The sequence below is a fragment of the Cygnus atratus genome, chromosome 3 (genome assembly GCF_013377495.2).
Source record: "Cygnus atratus isolate AKBS03 ecotype Queensland, Australia chromosome 3, CAtr_DNAZoo_HiC_assembly, whole genome shotgun sequence".
NCBI lineage: Eukaryota > Metazoa > Chordata > Aves > Anseriformes > Anatidae > Cygnus > Cygnus atratus.
The window spans coordinates 62,618,907-62,634,903 of NC_066364.1; the positions used below are offsets into that span (position 1 = coordinate 62,618,907).

Sequence of the window (15,997 nt, forward strand, 5' to 3'; positions counted from 1 at the left end):
TTGCTGATAGCCCTCCTAACTTGTGCTGCATTTAAATAAGACTAAATATTCTGAGCACATCCCTCTGCTTTACATTTTCCTTTTATAGAAACCACAAGACAGGAATGTACATTCCCTTCCTTCAACATAAGGCTTCATACAAGATGCAACAGATTTAGAAATGAGTGTATTGTATCGGGCATTCCAGATTGTAATGACAGGTTACTTATGTTTTATTCAGCATGATAATGTTGTCTGGTTGCACTGAGACTCACAATCAACACATTTGGAAACAATAAAAAGACCCACTGTGATATTTGTTAGCATTTTCATAAAATCAAAACAAAAATAGTAGCTTGGAACTTTTCCAGAAGGATTTTTTTTTTTGTGTGTGTGTCAAAATTATCTGACCTACTCTAATATTTACATTTAATGCAATTTTCCATCTGTGTGTTATCTGCTAGTTTTTATGGTAAACATTGTTCCTGCAAAGAAGAATATATTCCAAAGCAAAGGGCCCCTCTCTCTCTTTTGTTATTAGTTTTCCGCTTCTGGGAAGAGCGGAAGCATTCACGCCAGGACTCTTCTCAGCAGCCTGTGTCTTGGGGGATCAGAAGTGCATCTGGCATCACCAGTGGGCCAGACTGTGCAAAAAGATGGTGCTCAGTGGGGACTTTGGGGTTCCTTATGGACTTGGGGGAGCTGTGTGTGGACTGGGGTGCAGCTTAGCAGGTACCCTGCTGCTTGGGCACCTTGGTCCCTCTCCCCACCCATCATAGGCAAAGATGCTGTGGGTGCTGCAGGCAGGATGCCGGTCTGGACAACTCTTCACCCACGTTCGCCATATGGGATCCCACTGGCTCGATGCATGCATAGCTCCAACTGGATTGCAAAGCACAGTGGAAGTCGCCCGAGATACCCAAACGATATCGTGCAGGGGGACAGGTTGGCAATGTGTTCTGCTTTCCCCTGGGAAGCTGGGTTTGCTGCCTGTCTCCGTGGGTGTTGCGCTCACCTCTTCCCGCAGCTCATACTGGTCAATGATGCTTTTCAGCTTCTCTGCCAGCTCTGTGTTCTCCTGGCAGAGCTTCATGTTCCTCTCGCTTTGCTGCTCGATCTGAGCCTGGATTTCACTCAGCGTGCCCTGGAAATGATTAGTAATTTCTTTCCTCTTCTCATCTTCCTCCCGTGCCCGCTGAATCGTTTCCTCCTGTTGTTAAACAGGAGAGAAGGCAGTAATGTAAGATGCATAATAAGCAGTTCCAAAAAGATACTGTTTCAGAGTAGCATAAAGCTATTCTTTGAAGGGTTTATACATCTTTACATTCCTCTTTGGAGATTTTCTTTCTTTCATGTGCTCCAGCATTAGGCATGATTCTAAATTTACAGAGCAAATTATACAGCGGTCTTGAAAAAATTACAGAGCTAAGAATTTGCATTTATAAAGATGGATGTAGAACAGAGTTTCAGATCAAAGTGATCCTGGAAAAGGGGACGCTCATGCATGTCTTAATTCATGATACTGTAGCACAGCTTTTACTTTGGAAGATATTTTGTGGAAGTAGTCAAAAGCTCTTTTATCAGAATGCTTTTTGATTGAATTATGAATTCACCCTTTAAAATGCCTCCGTTTAACTAGAAACCCTCATATCAAATTTATGGAATTTTGGATTTCCATTTATTAAGAGGAATTCCCTATTTTCTGTAGAATCCCTCCTCACATTTCCTACCCTTGCTTTCTAACTGTCACTAATATTGGTTTGAACTTATTAGGTGGTAGAATCAAGGAAAGCTTGTTGTGGGCTGGTTCTTAGAGACTCAAAGTAGAGAATCAGAATTTGTCTTGGAGAAAGATTGGTGGATTATGTTTTAACCAACTGTTGAAATTCTGTTTTGAATTTCTTTTTATATATAAAAGAGAATGTGGAAAGAATCTAGATTCTTTGCTTTCAGTGAAGAACTGTGGACAAGTTTTATTTCCTTTTACCCATTTGCTTCCAGGGCAATCTGCCCTTCTGGGGAATGTAATCCTCATACGCAGTGGCAAGTACAATATCTACTGTCGTTACGAATCATGCCAGAACCATTTTAAGAAGCCTCTCCACAGCATGCAAATGGCATACTCTAATAAGGTTTCAACTAGTGTAGTCATTTACATAAAAATCTCTGATAACACTGCATAAGAATATTTTCTGTAAATAGATCTGAATAAAGCCTTCACTGACTCTAATGAAGTATAATTTATATCATAAATGTGACATAAAGGGTGTTGGTTCAGGTCCTACTCTTAAAGTAAGTTGAATACCAAGTGACCCAATTTCTACTTAACATGCAAATCACAAGACTGATCTTGAAAAACTCCTGTTCAAGGTAGAGGACATTTGTCCTTTTGCTGCCAGGAAGCAATAAGGATGACAATGCTTTGGATGACAGGAGGAAAGCTGTTGGAGCTATGTGTGATAATATTACTGTGATAGCAGTGGACAGAAATCACTGTAAAACCCTGTTATGCTCTGAATTTTACAAAAGAACATGCGTGTGTGTTCACTAACAGCGTAAAATGAAGTGTGAGCCCAGAACTCTTGAAGGGAGGAAAGAATGACAGAGGGAGCTGGGCAAATGGCTGGGGGGGTTCCTGGTTCAATACCTGGGGTGGAAATTGGACACACAAAAAATACGGAGCAAGATGAAAGAGAAATTCTCTAATTTTTATTTTTATTTTTTGGAATTGGTAAGAATGATTTTGAGTTATCCTGAAATATTTTGCTTGATGAGTATTTGAGCTGTGTTCTGTTTGTAGTTTCTTTTTGTTTAACTCTTATAAGGATGATTTTAGAACAGAAGTGCTGTTCTAAAATAGAGTTTAAAAAGTTACTTAGCATTTTAAAACAACAGTTTCAGCATTCCCAAAATGAAACATTTAATTTTCTTTTGAAAAGGGATATTTATATATATATATGTATATAAAAGTAGTCCTTTTTATTGTTGTTTGAAACTTTGCCAAATTTAACTTGAATTCCTTGATGGGTTTAGTCAAGTCAGAATTCTGTTTTACCTTTAATACATCATTTCAAAAACTGCTCATGGCCCTTTCTTCTCCATTGCTTAGGTGCAGCTCTGAGCAGGGAGAAGACTGACCAGGTGCTTCCACTTCAAGTAGTCAAACACAAGAGTGAGAAACTGAACATGTCTGGAGTCCTATTTCTATGGCTTCAAAACACCCTTCCTCAAAAATACTTCATTGTTTCAATGAACCAAACAGTGCTATAACACAATGTCACTGCTGTGATTTAAAGCTCACTGGAGTAATAAATCCATCTGAATATAAAATAAAAAAATGGTGTCTTGCACATAAGTCACACTGAACGGCTCTGTTACAAGGTGAAATGAGACATCCTGAGAGTAGCAATCATGCAAATATTTAAAAAAAGAAAAGTGCATGTGTTACCCAGAGGATCTTATTTTCTGCTCATCTTTTTTTCCTGAGTAGAGTAATTATACAGAGGACAGAGAATACAAAGTTTCATGGTTATAAATGCTGAGAACCAAGATGCGTTTTGTTGCAGGGCAGTGAATTTCTCTTGACCTCTTCTCCTCTGGAGAACAAGCCTATGGGCGCTGGGGTGTGCCCCGGCGAGCTCCTCAGAGTCCCTGTGCCAGGGAACAAAAGCCCTGTGTGCCTGACGCTGTGCCATACCAGGGAGCTGCCTGCGATGCTGCTGCTCCCATCTGATGCTAGACTGTTGCCTGGGCCTGAAGGTAAAAAGGGTTCAGCTTCAGAGGTTTGTCAGCAGTACTGATAATACCATGGGAATAGCGATGGGTCTGTGGAGGTGTCTACTTTAACACTGAGCCTTTACGAGCTGTAAAAGCTGATGGCTGAGGTTGCACTGGAGCCAGGGAGGGGTCTGGATGCCCATGGAGCCCTGCTCTCCCTCCAGCTCCCCTTCACCCACCTTACAGTCTGACAGACCCCAAGTCATCAGCATCACACAGATTTTATTATCACAAGGTCACAGCTGTTTCTTTAGACCTGGCCCCATAATGTGAGAAAATACCCTTTTTCCAGTAGGTTCCTTAGTCCTTCCCATTTCAAGACTCCATACTGCAAAGTAAAATCCTTGTAAAATTAAGGTTGTCCCCTGACTGGAAGACTGAAGACTGCCCTCCACCCTGTGTTATTGCTGCTACAGCTGCATTAGCTGCACAGAGTCTGGAACTCCTGCCCTGCTTGGTTGTAGGGAGCAGAGCTGACAGCGTCTGGGGTGGTGACTTCTCAGCATCACCACAGTGAATTCATAATGTGTGAACCACACTCCTGCACTCTCTGTTTATTTCTTTTAACAGTTTTAAATTAAGCTTTCAGTTTTAGTGAGAGGGAGGAAAATAAATAAATAAAAAAAAATGTAAATTCTTTTTAGATTTCTGGTTGTAGAAGACTAATATCCAGCCACTATTGTTTCTTTCCCTCTGTCCTTTCTTAATCTTTGTGCTCTGTATCCACCCCTGCTGCAGCACTGCTATCACTCTCGTGTGTTTTACTGCTAACAACGTAAAAATGCATTGAACAAAACCTTGTAAAATTAAGACAAGGATATTTTGCACTTTGGGATTTAGCACTGGAATGTGAAATAATTTGCAAATAGAAGGGCAATGTTATCTCTGGTCCTCATCTCTCTCCAGGGCAAATCAAGACAACTGTTAGTCTGCTGAAGCCGTATCAGCAGAGATGATGTGAGTGCAGACTCCTCATTTTCAGTGAACTGCTCTCCCCACTCCCAGGCAGCTTGGTCTGAGCCGTAGGTCTGCAGTTTGGAGTCGAGCCCATATTCAAAACCGTTGACTGTTGTGACATTTGTATGAAAGTCACTGCTTAATGCCAGTAGCAGGAAGGACAAGGGACCTGAGATATGTTACTACAAGACACTAAGTAGCCACCAGACTGTCAGCTAATTGGCAGAACACTGACACAATGCAGAGAAATGAGATGCTATTGCTCTTAGCAGAGCTATTCTCCATTGCAGTGGGAATATGTTGTTACTTCACGAACATTTATTTTGCTTTTCTTGGAGGGAGAATTAAACATCTGTTTTCTGCTGTGAGCTGTAACTGCTAGGAAATAATCTGAATAGCTGGACTGTAAGTAAGTGAAATTTTGAGGCCAGTATCTAATACTAACCAGAAATTCTCGTCTCTGATCTGCACTGTGGATTTTCAGCGCAGCTCCGCATTGCATATTCATCACCACTTGGCTGCACCAATCTCCAATTAATGGGAATTCCACACACCAGATGAGTGAAGACAACATTTACATGACATGATGTGCATATAATGTACCACATGGCAAGTCAGAGGATATTCATGATCTGGATAGGCCAGGCTTCTCCTTTGCTCTTAAAATGACACAATCTCCAACAATTTTTATTTTCCATTCCTTTGGAACGTAATCAGAAAAGCTAATCTCAAATGTTAAAAAAAAATATGAATCAGCTTCTCTGTCCTGCTAAAGCCAAAATAAAAATTACTTAAGCATGGGGTTTTAAAAATAGCACACAATAGCCATGTTTTGAGCCCTCTCAATACAGTCATAAGCAAAAGAAAATTACACTAATTTAAATAAACAGAAGATGAGATTCTGGATATTCACAGATCTCCAGAAGCTAAAACTTAAAGGCAAATTTTCCAAGAATTGTGGTAAAATTGTTAGAGAGACAAAACCAGATAAATATATTGAATTTCTTTGTTTATTAATTTATTCTGCAAATATATTTGTTATACCGTTTTTATTTATTTATTTATTTATTTATTTATATGCTGAAGACACAGGAAACAGAGGAAAGCCGGTATTCAGTGTTTCTTAAAAGTTCTCCAGCTTCTTAGAAAGAAGTGCCCAAAATTTGAACACTTCTTCCTAAACTTAAATATCAGCTTAGGTACCTTTCCTGGCTCCCCTGGCTTAAGTACAAGGGAAAAAATCAGAACTGAATGAGGAATTGACGATTTTATTTAGGGGACTTAGTTGCAAAGTAAAACAGACCAACAAGTGGGAAGATGTTGGAAAGAGACTTTCCTAAATGTAAAGATGAAATGCATGATGAACTATTTGTATGCAAAGAGAAAGAAAAACACTTATTCTCTACTAGTGGGATTAATAAGCATATGATAGCTGGGAGATAGTGCAAGTCATTCAACAAAACCTGTTTCAAATATGTTTTCTGAATATAATTAGTTTTTCTCTATACCTTTTTCCACTGACTTGGGCATATGATTTGATTGCTTTAGAAGTCTCAGTTAAGTCTATACAAAGCACTGTACTCTTAAATCACTTTAAAACTGGTTTGTATTTCTGCTGAGAGATTTTGCCAAAGATGCTCTGGTAGATCAGTGTGGATTGACACTGAGATATAGCTTAATATACACCAGGTTTGGTACAAATGATAGGCAAGAATTTATTTGACACTGACAGTTTTGAGCTACTGTAACTGAGCACACAGAGATATGCTTCCTGTCTGTTAATCTACTTTACACCTACTCATCCATAGTTTGTGTTTAGACATGGCTGTTTCCTCTCACAGATATATTCTTACGAACACACAGTAAAAGTTAAGGCTAGCCCGTGAACGCCCACTCCTGAGGTGGTAGAAATGAATGAGAATCTGTACAGTTAATAGAAGTTATATGAGGTGAGGTTCTTGCTGCTAAGAATTCATATGTGTTGTTCTACACATAACTATACCTCCATAAAGGATTTTGAATAGAGCAAGCAGAGGCTTTTTGTATAACACTACTGTCACTAACATATTCTCAAAAATAATAAGAAAGATCACAACAGAAATATATATCTTCAACCTAGAATTTTTTAAGAACCATAATCAGATTATAAATTTCACATTTGTATGGCATGGTGCACCAAGGAACAGGCAGATCTGGTATATGGGTCCCAGCCTCTTGACACTCTTGAGGATTTCCTTTCTGAACTGGTGTTTGTAATCCAGACAACTTCCACAAACAGTGTCAGCATCCTTGCTGTTTTGAAGCCTGATGTCTTGAGGAAAATGTCCTGACTGACAGACATCATAAATCACTTGAAAATGCCCAGGAGCTCAAATAATATGAAAACAGCTGCCAGCCTTCTGTGAGTCCTGTACAGCAAATCTGATGTTTGTATAATTCTGGCCACACACCTGTATTCACATTTGCAGTCTCAGGGATCTGAGAAGGTATCTTCTGGAAGACCCAGCTGCTACAGATTAAAAAACACCCTTCCCCAGCTGCCTGCTCCACACTTAGACCCTCCATGCCAGCAGGTTGGAGCTGAGAGCTGGAGCAACAAGGACACTTCTTGCAGCTAGGCCTGGTGCTGGGTGACTGACCCTGCTGGGAGGGAGAGGGTGACCTGCCACAGCAAATTTGGGATAACTGATCTGTTGGCACTACTTATTTTTCCTGTCCTGGACTACCTGGTAACACAAGAATGGCTTACAGCTGATGTAGGTGAACTCAGAATCACAAGATCAGACTGGTTGAGGTTGGAAGGGACCTCTGGAGATCACCTGGTCACATCGCCCTGCTAAAGCAGGACCACCTGGAGACAGCTGCCCAGCACCATGGACTGGGCATCTTCCTTCTCTCTGCCGGGCACCTCGATAAGGCCAACACTCACCTTGAGGTTTTTGTTGTGCCTCTGGAGCTCCCTGCACAGGCTCTCGAGTTTGCTGCGGGCAAGGATGGCTCGGCTGTGCTCACTCTGCAGCTGGTCCTTCTCCTTGGTGATCTGGGCCTGCCTCTTCTGCAGGTACTTGAGCTGCTTCTGCTCAGCGCGATGTTCTTCAAGCTGGGCAGGGAATGGGGGTTAAAACAGATGAAAAGGAAAAGGAAAGAAAAGGAAATTAATTTGTTTGAAGGGCAGCTGTGAGATTTTATTTTTGTTTCAGTGTTAAGAACAAGAGCAGTTGGTAGCTCTTAATGCAATGAGATTTCTCCAGATCATCAAGATAACTCAATAGTAGCTCATTCTATTTTGCAACTTCATGAAAGAGAAGTCCCCAGATTTCCTAGATACCCAGAAAACTGTTGAAAACAAAACAACAATGACAACAACAACAAAACAGCAGAAAAGGTGCTGGACACCAAGGGTAGAGTCTGTTTGAGGGCTTTGCTGCTGTTGGAGGCAGAAGGCTTTTTGTGGTATAATTCGTCAGGCAGCTAAACACAATACAGCTGTTCACTCACATTCCCCACAGTGGGATAGGGGAGAAAATTGAAAAGTGCACAAACTTGTGGATTGAGATGGGAACAGTTTCTTGTGAACCCCAGCCTCCTACCTGGCAAAGCAGCATGAGAAGCTGAAAAGTCCTTGACTTGTAAGTACTGCTCAGCAACAACTAAAAACATCGGTGTGTTATCAGCATTATTCTCATCCTAAGTCCAAAACATGGCACCATACCAGCTACTAGGAAGAAAATTAACTCTATCCCAGTTGAAACCAGAACAAGGCTCTTCAGGGAAGAGCTCTCCAGAACAACCTGTGGGCACTTCCTCTTTGCCAGGCTTTTCTCACTCGCAGACACATGTCGGAGCATTTGCCATTTATGTTTCTGAAGGTCCCCCTCATGGGGGTGGGTTTCAGTGAATCAAGCCTCTTTCCAGCTCTTTAGCTCCACGTAATTGCTGAGGAAATTATGGACAGGCCATGAAGTTCACTTAGGAACTGTTTCTGTGGATGCGTAGCTCCTGCGTTCCCCGAAGGGCTGGTGGGGAGCGTGACACTGGAGGTGGGATGAGAGGGAGCAACGGCGTTGCTAATGGTCTGGTCATTTCTTCTGACACATGCCTATTATTGGCTGTTTGGAGAAATTTGCTGCACTACAAATTAACACCATAACAAAAATGTCAAAGAATTGTTTCACTTCTGAAGCTTTTAAAGATTTCTTCTTCCATTCCAACCCACAGCAGCCCTCCTCGCTGTATTACAGGCATGAATGCATCGTGAGACATTTCTAAAGTCCAGATGTTTTCCAGTTATTCACAAGTTGCAATATGCAAACTTTAATAATAATGGCTGTTATTAGGATATATTATGTAATAATATGGTATCACTGGTATTAATTATTAACCCCAGCACGACTGGGAAAGTTTGTGAGTGCAGAGGAGCAATGTGCAGCTCAAACAAGGCAGACGACAGAAATAATATGTTGCACTTTCTCTGCCCAAGGATCTGTTCTCTGCAGATGTTCTGTAATTTATGCTTACAGTACAGAGCTCTGTGTATTATCAATCAAATCACAGCTAGTCATACCACAAACCAATGCAATCACCATCTTGAAGTATATTTACAGTTTACGCTCAACTTTCAGCATGTGTTTTGTATATTTTTACCCCAGAAGATTAGAATAGGGGCCTCTACATCTAATCAAGCTGCACTAGCTGAAGTAATTTTTCTAGTATTGTAGGGAAAAAAAAAAAAAAAACTCTCTGTAATTAAGGCTGAGATTTGTTTTCTTTTATAAGCTTGATTTTGGCCCCTTCCCCTTTCCTTTTAAAAACACACACAAAATGTTCTTTTTGCTTCACATTTTGCATGTGCAGTCTGTGCTTAGCAGTTAATGCTTTGTCCAAATTTTCGATGATTCACTCAAGCTGTGCTTGAGGTAGGGGGCTTAGAATGAAACTGATCTTAATCATGATAGGAAAAGTCTTCCTAGCATTTTTTGCCTGTTTTTTTTTTTTTCCCCATAAAAATGGCTTGCTGTAGAAAATTATGTTTGAAAGTTCTCAGAAATATCTAGGATATGACATTACTTTTGCACTGAAGAAGGATACTCACTAGTAAATAGGAGTGACACAAGAGCACCAGGGATGATTTTAAAAAAAATAATTGATGAAATATTAGCTAAAATTAACTTCAAATAGAAGGAATTCTGATTTTTGAAGGCTGACCTAGTTAGATAAACTCTCAATTTATGGGGAAAAAAAGTTTTATCTTGATCCTGCTGCAGACTGACAATACTTATGTCTATGTATTAGTGTATAGTTGCTGTATACAGAACTTGAGAGACACTCAGGGCTTCTGAAGATAGGGGAGAGTGAGGAATCTGCTCCAGAAGTGGTGCTGAGTGAGCTCTTGCAGCATGTGGGGCCAGTGCTTGAGAAGGGGGTGTGCTGTGGTGGTGGTGGAGGTGGCTCGGGTGTTGGTTCTTTAGACACTGGCACAAGTTGCCCAGAGAGGTTGTGGATGCCCCATGCCTGGGGGTGTTCAAGGCCAGGCTGGATGGAGCCTTGGCCAACCCGATCTAGTCGGTGGCATCCCTGTCAATGGCAGGGGGGTGGGAACTGGGTGATCTGAGGTCCCTTCCAACCCAAGCCATTCTATGATTCTATGAATTCTGTAACAACTGTAGGCAAAAGCTAAAATAAAGCACAGTCTGCTCTACCAACCCGAACCACTTTGACTACAACAGTATCAGCAGATAAAATGTTCTCTGGTAGTGAGTAGTGTGGTGCATCTTGTGCCCAAGTAACTAAACTGCTTTCCTCCCTGTCCCTGGGGGCATGGCTTTATTCAGTCCAGCAGGGATGCAGCCCAAGCTATTCCCTGATGCCATCCATTTTCTCTTGTACTCATTGCTATACACTGTGCCAAGGCATGTACTAACAGTTAAATAACATAAATAACATAAATAACATAAATAATATAAATAGCTGGGTGACTGTAGGGACATGCTGGTACTACATTGGGTCCCCAGGCATGAGCAGCATCTTCATCCAGAGCCACCAGCAGCACCACCTAATGCAGCTGAAGCCATTGCCAGCACCCAATTCATCCTGACATAGCACTGCACCATCCCCGGAGCTGTGCTGCAACAAGTGCTTCTGACACCACATGGTTCACTGAACCAGGGAGCTGATCCATCTGGAAAAGGACTCAGCAAAAGCAAAAAGTGACCTTCAGTGTGTGATGGGATTGGGAAAGAGGACAGAGTGGCAGCTACTAGTGCTGACTGCTAACAACCTGTTAACCACACTATGTTTCTTAGCTGTGCTGAACAAGCAGTGGAAGTTTTTGTTTTGTTTTGTTTTGTTTTCCAACAAGCTTTTAATTATATAAATTAAACGATTCATTTTAGTGATATTGCACAGAATGTCAAAACTGAATACACAGTATTTTTGTTTTAGCAGTTTCCTCCTGCATGGATTATTGGCAATATGGGTCCTCTTTTATAGTGTTCCATCAATGTTTGAATGCAGTGGAGAGTACATCACAGACAAAGTCCTATTTCAGTTAACCTGTTAGCATGAAGTCCCTTTAGGCAAGGGCTAAACTATGAACTGCCAGAGCCCAATTTCTGAAGTCAGAGAATTTTAGATGAAAAAAAAAAAAGAAAGTTGAACTTTATATTATGATAAGACTTGAACACATCCATGCATAAAACTGATTACAAAGTCAATGGCCTACTTCGCATATTTTTCAGTGCTCAACAAACTGTAAAATGTTGCAGCCGTTTCATTTGTAAGATTTCCACTGCTTGTGATCATAGAGACCTTTAACTACTGAGAAGAAAATCCTTCATCTGAAAATAACCCATCTCCAGTGTGGAAAAAAAACAGAGAAGGGGAGTCAAGTAGCTGGCATCATTACAGGGGCAACATTATGGTGGCAGAGAATTTGACTGTTCATTTCACTGTTTTGGTTTCTCTGATGATTAGCTTCAGTTCTCTATTTTCTACTCTCTAACATTTTATACTAAATCTCATACTGTTTTTTCGTTGATCAAATCACTGATATGTAATGTAAAACAACACCTGCATGCAGAGATATGCAAGGCTCCTTGCAGAAGGGGACGACGAGAGCGCCAGCCGCTCTGAGCTGCTGTGGGCTGGCAAACCAGAGCCTGAAAGCAGGGCTTGTGCTCATCTGCAGCATGTGGGTTGGTCTGGTGCTGTGAAACAGCTTCGTATCTCTATTTTTCTTAACCTTGCAAATGAATCTATCCTGTCTTTTTTAGCTATCTGGACATGTTAGCAGTGCCTGAGTGCTAGCTTGGAGGCTGTGCTGTAAGACTTGAGCCTATTGCATCCCTACTGCCTGCAGAAGAAAGGCAGTTTTGCTGTGAAGTACGATGTATGTACAAGGAAAAGGAAGATTGTATTATTTTCAAAAGATGGTAATAGAGAAAAGGCTTGCCTTTTTTTTTTTTTTTTTTTTTTTTTTTTCTGTGTTAAAATATCTAGGGTTTCAAAATTCATTGGCCTATTCCAATACCTGTTACATAAAGATCTGGTATTATATGAATTCCAGTGAATACTCTAGGGATGCATAAAATGAATATTTAGTCTAAAATAATCATGGATAGTCTCTTAACGAAAACAGTTTCTACAACAGAAGAACCATACAGGCCTTGAATAAGGGAGAGATGTGTAGAGGATTAGAATAAAATCATCTTCTCCCTGAAAAATTGAATTATATATACAGTATTAAAATAAATATGTCAACTTATGAAAACTATATTAAGAATAATGATGAATAAACAGATTTAACAAAGAGGTGTTTTTTTTGTTACGGCTATAATCTCTCAGTTGAGTGATGAACCTATGCCTTCAGTTAATCTTCATTCTACCAGAACTGTTTACACAAATTTCCCTTTAAGTACAAATATTCTGCCTCATCAACTTTTTAGCCCCTTCCAAATTTAACCCAAAGTCCAGCTTGTTTTCCTTACTTTTATTTTTTTCATTTTTTTTATTTTTTCCCCCCTCCTTCTCACTCATAATTGGTTATTTAACCATGACAATTATTTTTGGATAAAATTAATAGGACAGATTCTACTATGATGTGAGGTTTGACCATGCTATGTGGCATGTGTGTTTATACCTTCCTGTATAGACAGTTATGAGAGAACCAGTGCTGTACTAACCAGCTCAGCATACTTCTTAAATAACAGGTCCAGCTTCTCCTCTGGGGTACTCAGCTTGTTCAAGCTTTGCATCAGCAGGGTAGCTTCCTTCCCTTAAAAAGAAGAAGAGGATATTTGATGGTAGATGTAGTTTGTACCTGATGTGCTGTCATGATTTTTTTTTATTATTATTATTTTTAGTACATGAAGCCGTAAAAACTCAGGGTGTTTTAGAAGGAAAGGAACTGTTTTTGCTGTGAATTTCTTGTTTGTTCCCCTGTACAAAAAAGCATGCTGGAATTTTCTTCCAATTTCAGACCTCAGTAATGTGCTGTCTTCTAGCAAAATCATTGGCAAATAAAATGACTTTTTCCTGTGTAATCTGTTTTTCATTTCATATTTTAGTAACATGACTGGATCACATATACGGTACACTTGACTGGAATAGGATGCAAAGGGCCTGGCCCCAAAGAAGATCTCTTTGCAGGAACAAACAGATAAAAGCTGGTGTTCTCCTGTGCTGCTCAACCCATGGAAGATACAAGGAAGATTAAGTTAGGTACAGAGACTACGGTGCACATGGAAACACACAGATAGCAGTGGGTATTGCTGGCCAGGTCTGGGCTATATGAGTGTGGTGTAAATTAGTTCCCTCACTTGGTGTAGAGGATATGGACACCAGAGACAATGCATTCACAGTCTAATAACTATATTGGCATACATAGCTAAATCACTGTGTAGCCACTTAGGTATTGCTTCAATGTTGATACCTCCTGGTATTCATTTCAGCCCCGAGTGTGAGCTGGAGTTTGAACACCACTTGTTCTTAGAATACAAAATGTCCCTGGCATCCCTTGGAGATGAGGATGGCTGTGGTGCAAAGGGCTTGCCCATGCTTTTCCAAATGCACCTCTTTCCTGAAAGGCTGTGAGGACAGATCACTTTCTGTCTTAGGCTGGACCTGTTCTACTTCAGGTCTGATGCAGTTCAGAGGTACTGCCTGTGGAGAAAACCCACAATTTCAGACTAAGTTCTCTCTACAGCTCTGGTATGAATAAATTCATGTAAGCTAAAAACAATCCTGGAGTGAAAACTGTTGCAAGTGGAGCTGGAGAACTGTGCTTTGATAGTGTTTCCACTCATCTTGGAGAGGTATCACTAACTGCACCAAAGCCAAGGTCATAGAAACAGGAACTTTATTTCTCCTGGACATTCAAGGAACTTGGAAAAAAAAAGAAAAAAAAAAAGAAAAAAAAAAAGAAAAAAAAAAAGCCCTGTCCTGCGTTTAGTCCCTTTTCTGTAAGCACATCCAGCAGTCAATTTTCTGTAGGCTTAATCTACTGTTGGGTTTGAGTTTTCAAGCATAAGACAAGTATGAAGATCTGCAGAAGTTAAGTGTAGGAAGGTAAATAAATTACACATTTGCCAGATTGGGATGTAGCTACATTGCTCTCTAGTGGCTGTCCTGCAGAAAGGACAGATTTTACAAACACTTATAGAGACTTTCTATCTCAGCTAAGAGGATCCTGCAGTGGCCAAGGGGCTCAATGACTGCTTAGGGAGAACAAGCACGTTGGCTTAATGCCAATATCAGTCTGTGAGAAGTCTGATGGAAGAAAAATAACCTGAGTGTGAAAGTGAATTTGTTCTGCAGATTCCCTCTTGACCACTCCATGTAGTAGCACTATTAGCAGAGTTATGAGCAGTGAGAAGTCATATCTGAGGAAGCAGGGGAAGAAATAAATGCACAAGGGCATAAACGAGATCAGATTTATCTTTCTTTAAGAAGCAGTTTTCTGCCGTGTGTCATCAGACTCACAGCTTTGACTACTAGTTTGGCTGGCCCAGGAGTCATGTGATAAGATCCTAAGCTTTCCTCTTTGTAGGACTAATGTCTGATACAGCCTACTGTATTTTTTGGGGGGTAATTGCTGAACATTATCAACTAGAAAAGAAGTTATAACAATTACTGTCATTTTCAGTGGTAGCTAGAAGTCCCTATCAGCCACAGTAGAGGCTTAACAAGGGAAAGAACAAGGACCAGGGTGGTTTTATTTCTGTTTGCAGAAGGGCTGTGTAAGCATATGAGCACTTGCCTAGGCCTTTCAGGATTTTCTTCTCCAGTTTTTGCTCCTTGCTGGTACTGGGCTCCTTTGCTCTTGAAGCATCTCCAGGAGCTGGCTTGTCTTTCTCGCTTTCCTCATTTGCATCCTCATACTCTGCATCCTCCAGGCTGCCCGATTCTCCCTTCTCAGGCTTGTCAGTTCCTGCTGCAGTGCTTTCCTTCTGTATCAGACTTGCTGCAGATCCATAGGTATTAATGATATCCTCCAGCTGCCGGCTCAGCTCCTCTGAGATATCACACACGGCCACCTCGGGACAGGTGCTTGGCTGGTCCATGGGGGCCTGGGGCTGCGAGCTGGGGACAGGTTTCTCCTTGCTTTGCCCCTGGACATCCAGTCTGGGCGAGGTGGGAGCCTGTGGCTGCTGCTCGGTGGACTGGTCATTCTCCATGCTTGGTGCAATACCTAATGAAAAGCAAATGCAGAGTTAATTTAAAAGCAGAGGAATTAGTCTTCTTGCTGATCACAATGCTCAGCCAGGACATGAGTGATTTGGTGGGGAAATTGGGGAAGCAGATTATCCTCTGGCTCTGGCTCGAAGAATACATCACACTGAAATGAACCATCAAGGCGATTTACCTACGGGGACAAACGCAAATTTTACACCTGCCAAGAAGAGAAGTCTGCCCAAAGCTAATACTGAAAAATCAAAACCTCTTGTTCTTGTTGCCAGTGATAAAGCACAAAATGGCACCAGAGCCATTCATACTACTTCCCTCCCTGAACATACTGTTTGCCACTTTTTTTTCCTATATTTTTATTATTATTATTTTTTTTTTTACCTGCTAGGCTGCCTACCCACATGGGCAGCTTCACTTCATATTTGCATCAGTTTCATTTACTGTTTCTCACCCATCAGCACATCTTAAGTCAATAATCAGGAAAAAAGGATGAGTTTAAATGAAACTAGAGAACTGAAAATTGTGCTGTACTCTTGGAGGGCCCAGCATGGTGCTTGATCTATGAGTGGCCTGGCCTGGCACTGCCAAAGTAACAGCAATG

At 40.9% G+C, this 15,997-nt stretch overlaps 1 protein-coding gene across 1 annotated transcript in view; it reads right to left on the bottom strand.

Annotated features, from left to right (window-relative positions):
• Nucleotides 1-15,386, bottom strand: part of TXLNB (taxilin beta) — a 28,487-nt gene extending 13,101 nt beyond the window's left edge. The window contains exons 1-4 of the mRNA XM_035538583.2: nucleotides 14,969-15,386; nucleotides 12,894-12,985; nucleotides 7,643-7,813; nucleotides 995-1,189 (exon numbers count right to left, since the gene is read on the bottom strand). Of these exons, the coding sequence (XP_035394476.2) occupies nucleotides 995-1,189; nucleotides 7,643-7,813; nucleotides 12,894-12,985; nucleotides 14,969-15,386 (876 nt within the window). The remainder of the gene's footprint in view (nucleotides 1-994; nucleotides 1,190-7,642; nucleotides 7,814-12,893; nucleotides 12,986-14,968) is intronic.
• Between the last annotated feature and the right edge of the window lie 611 nt (nucleotides 15,387-15,997).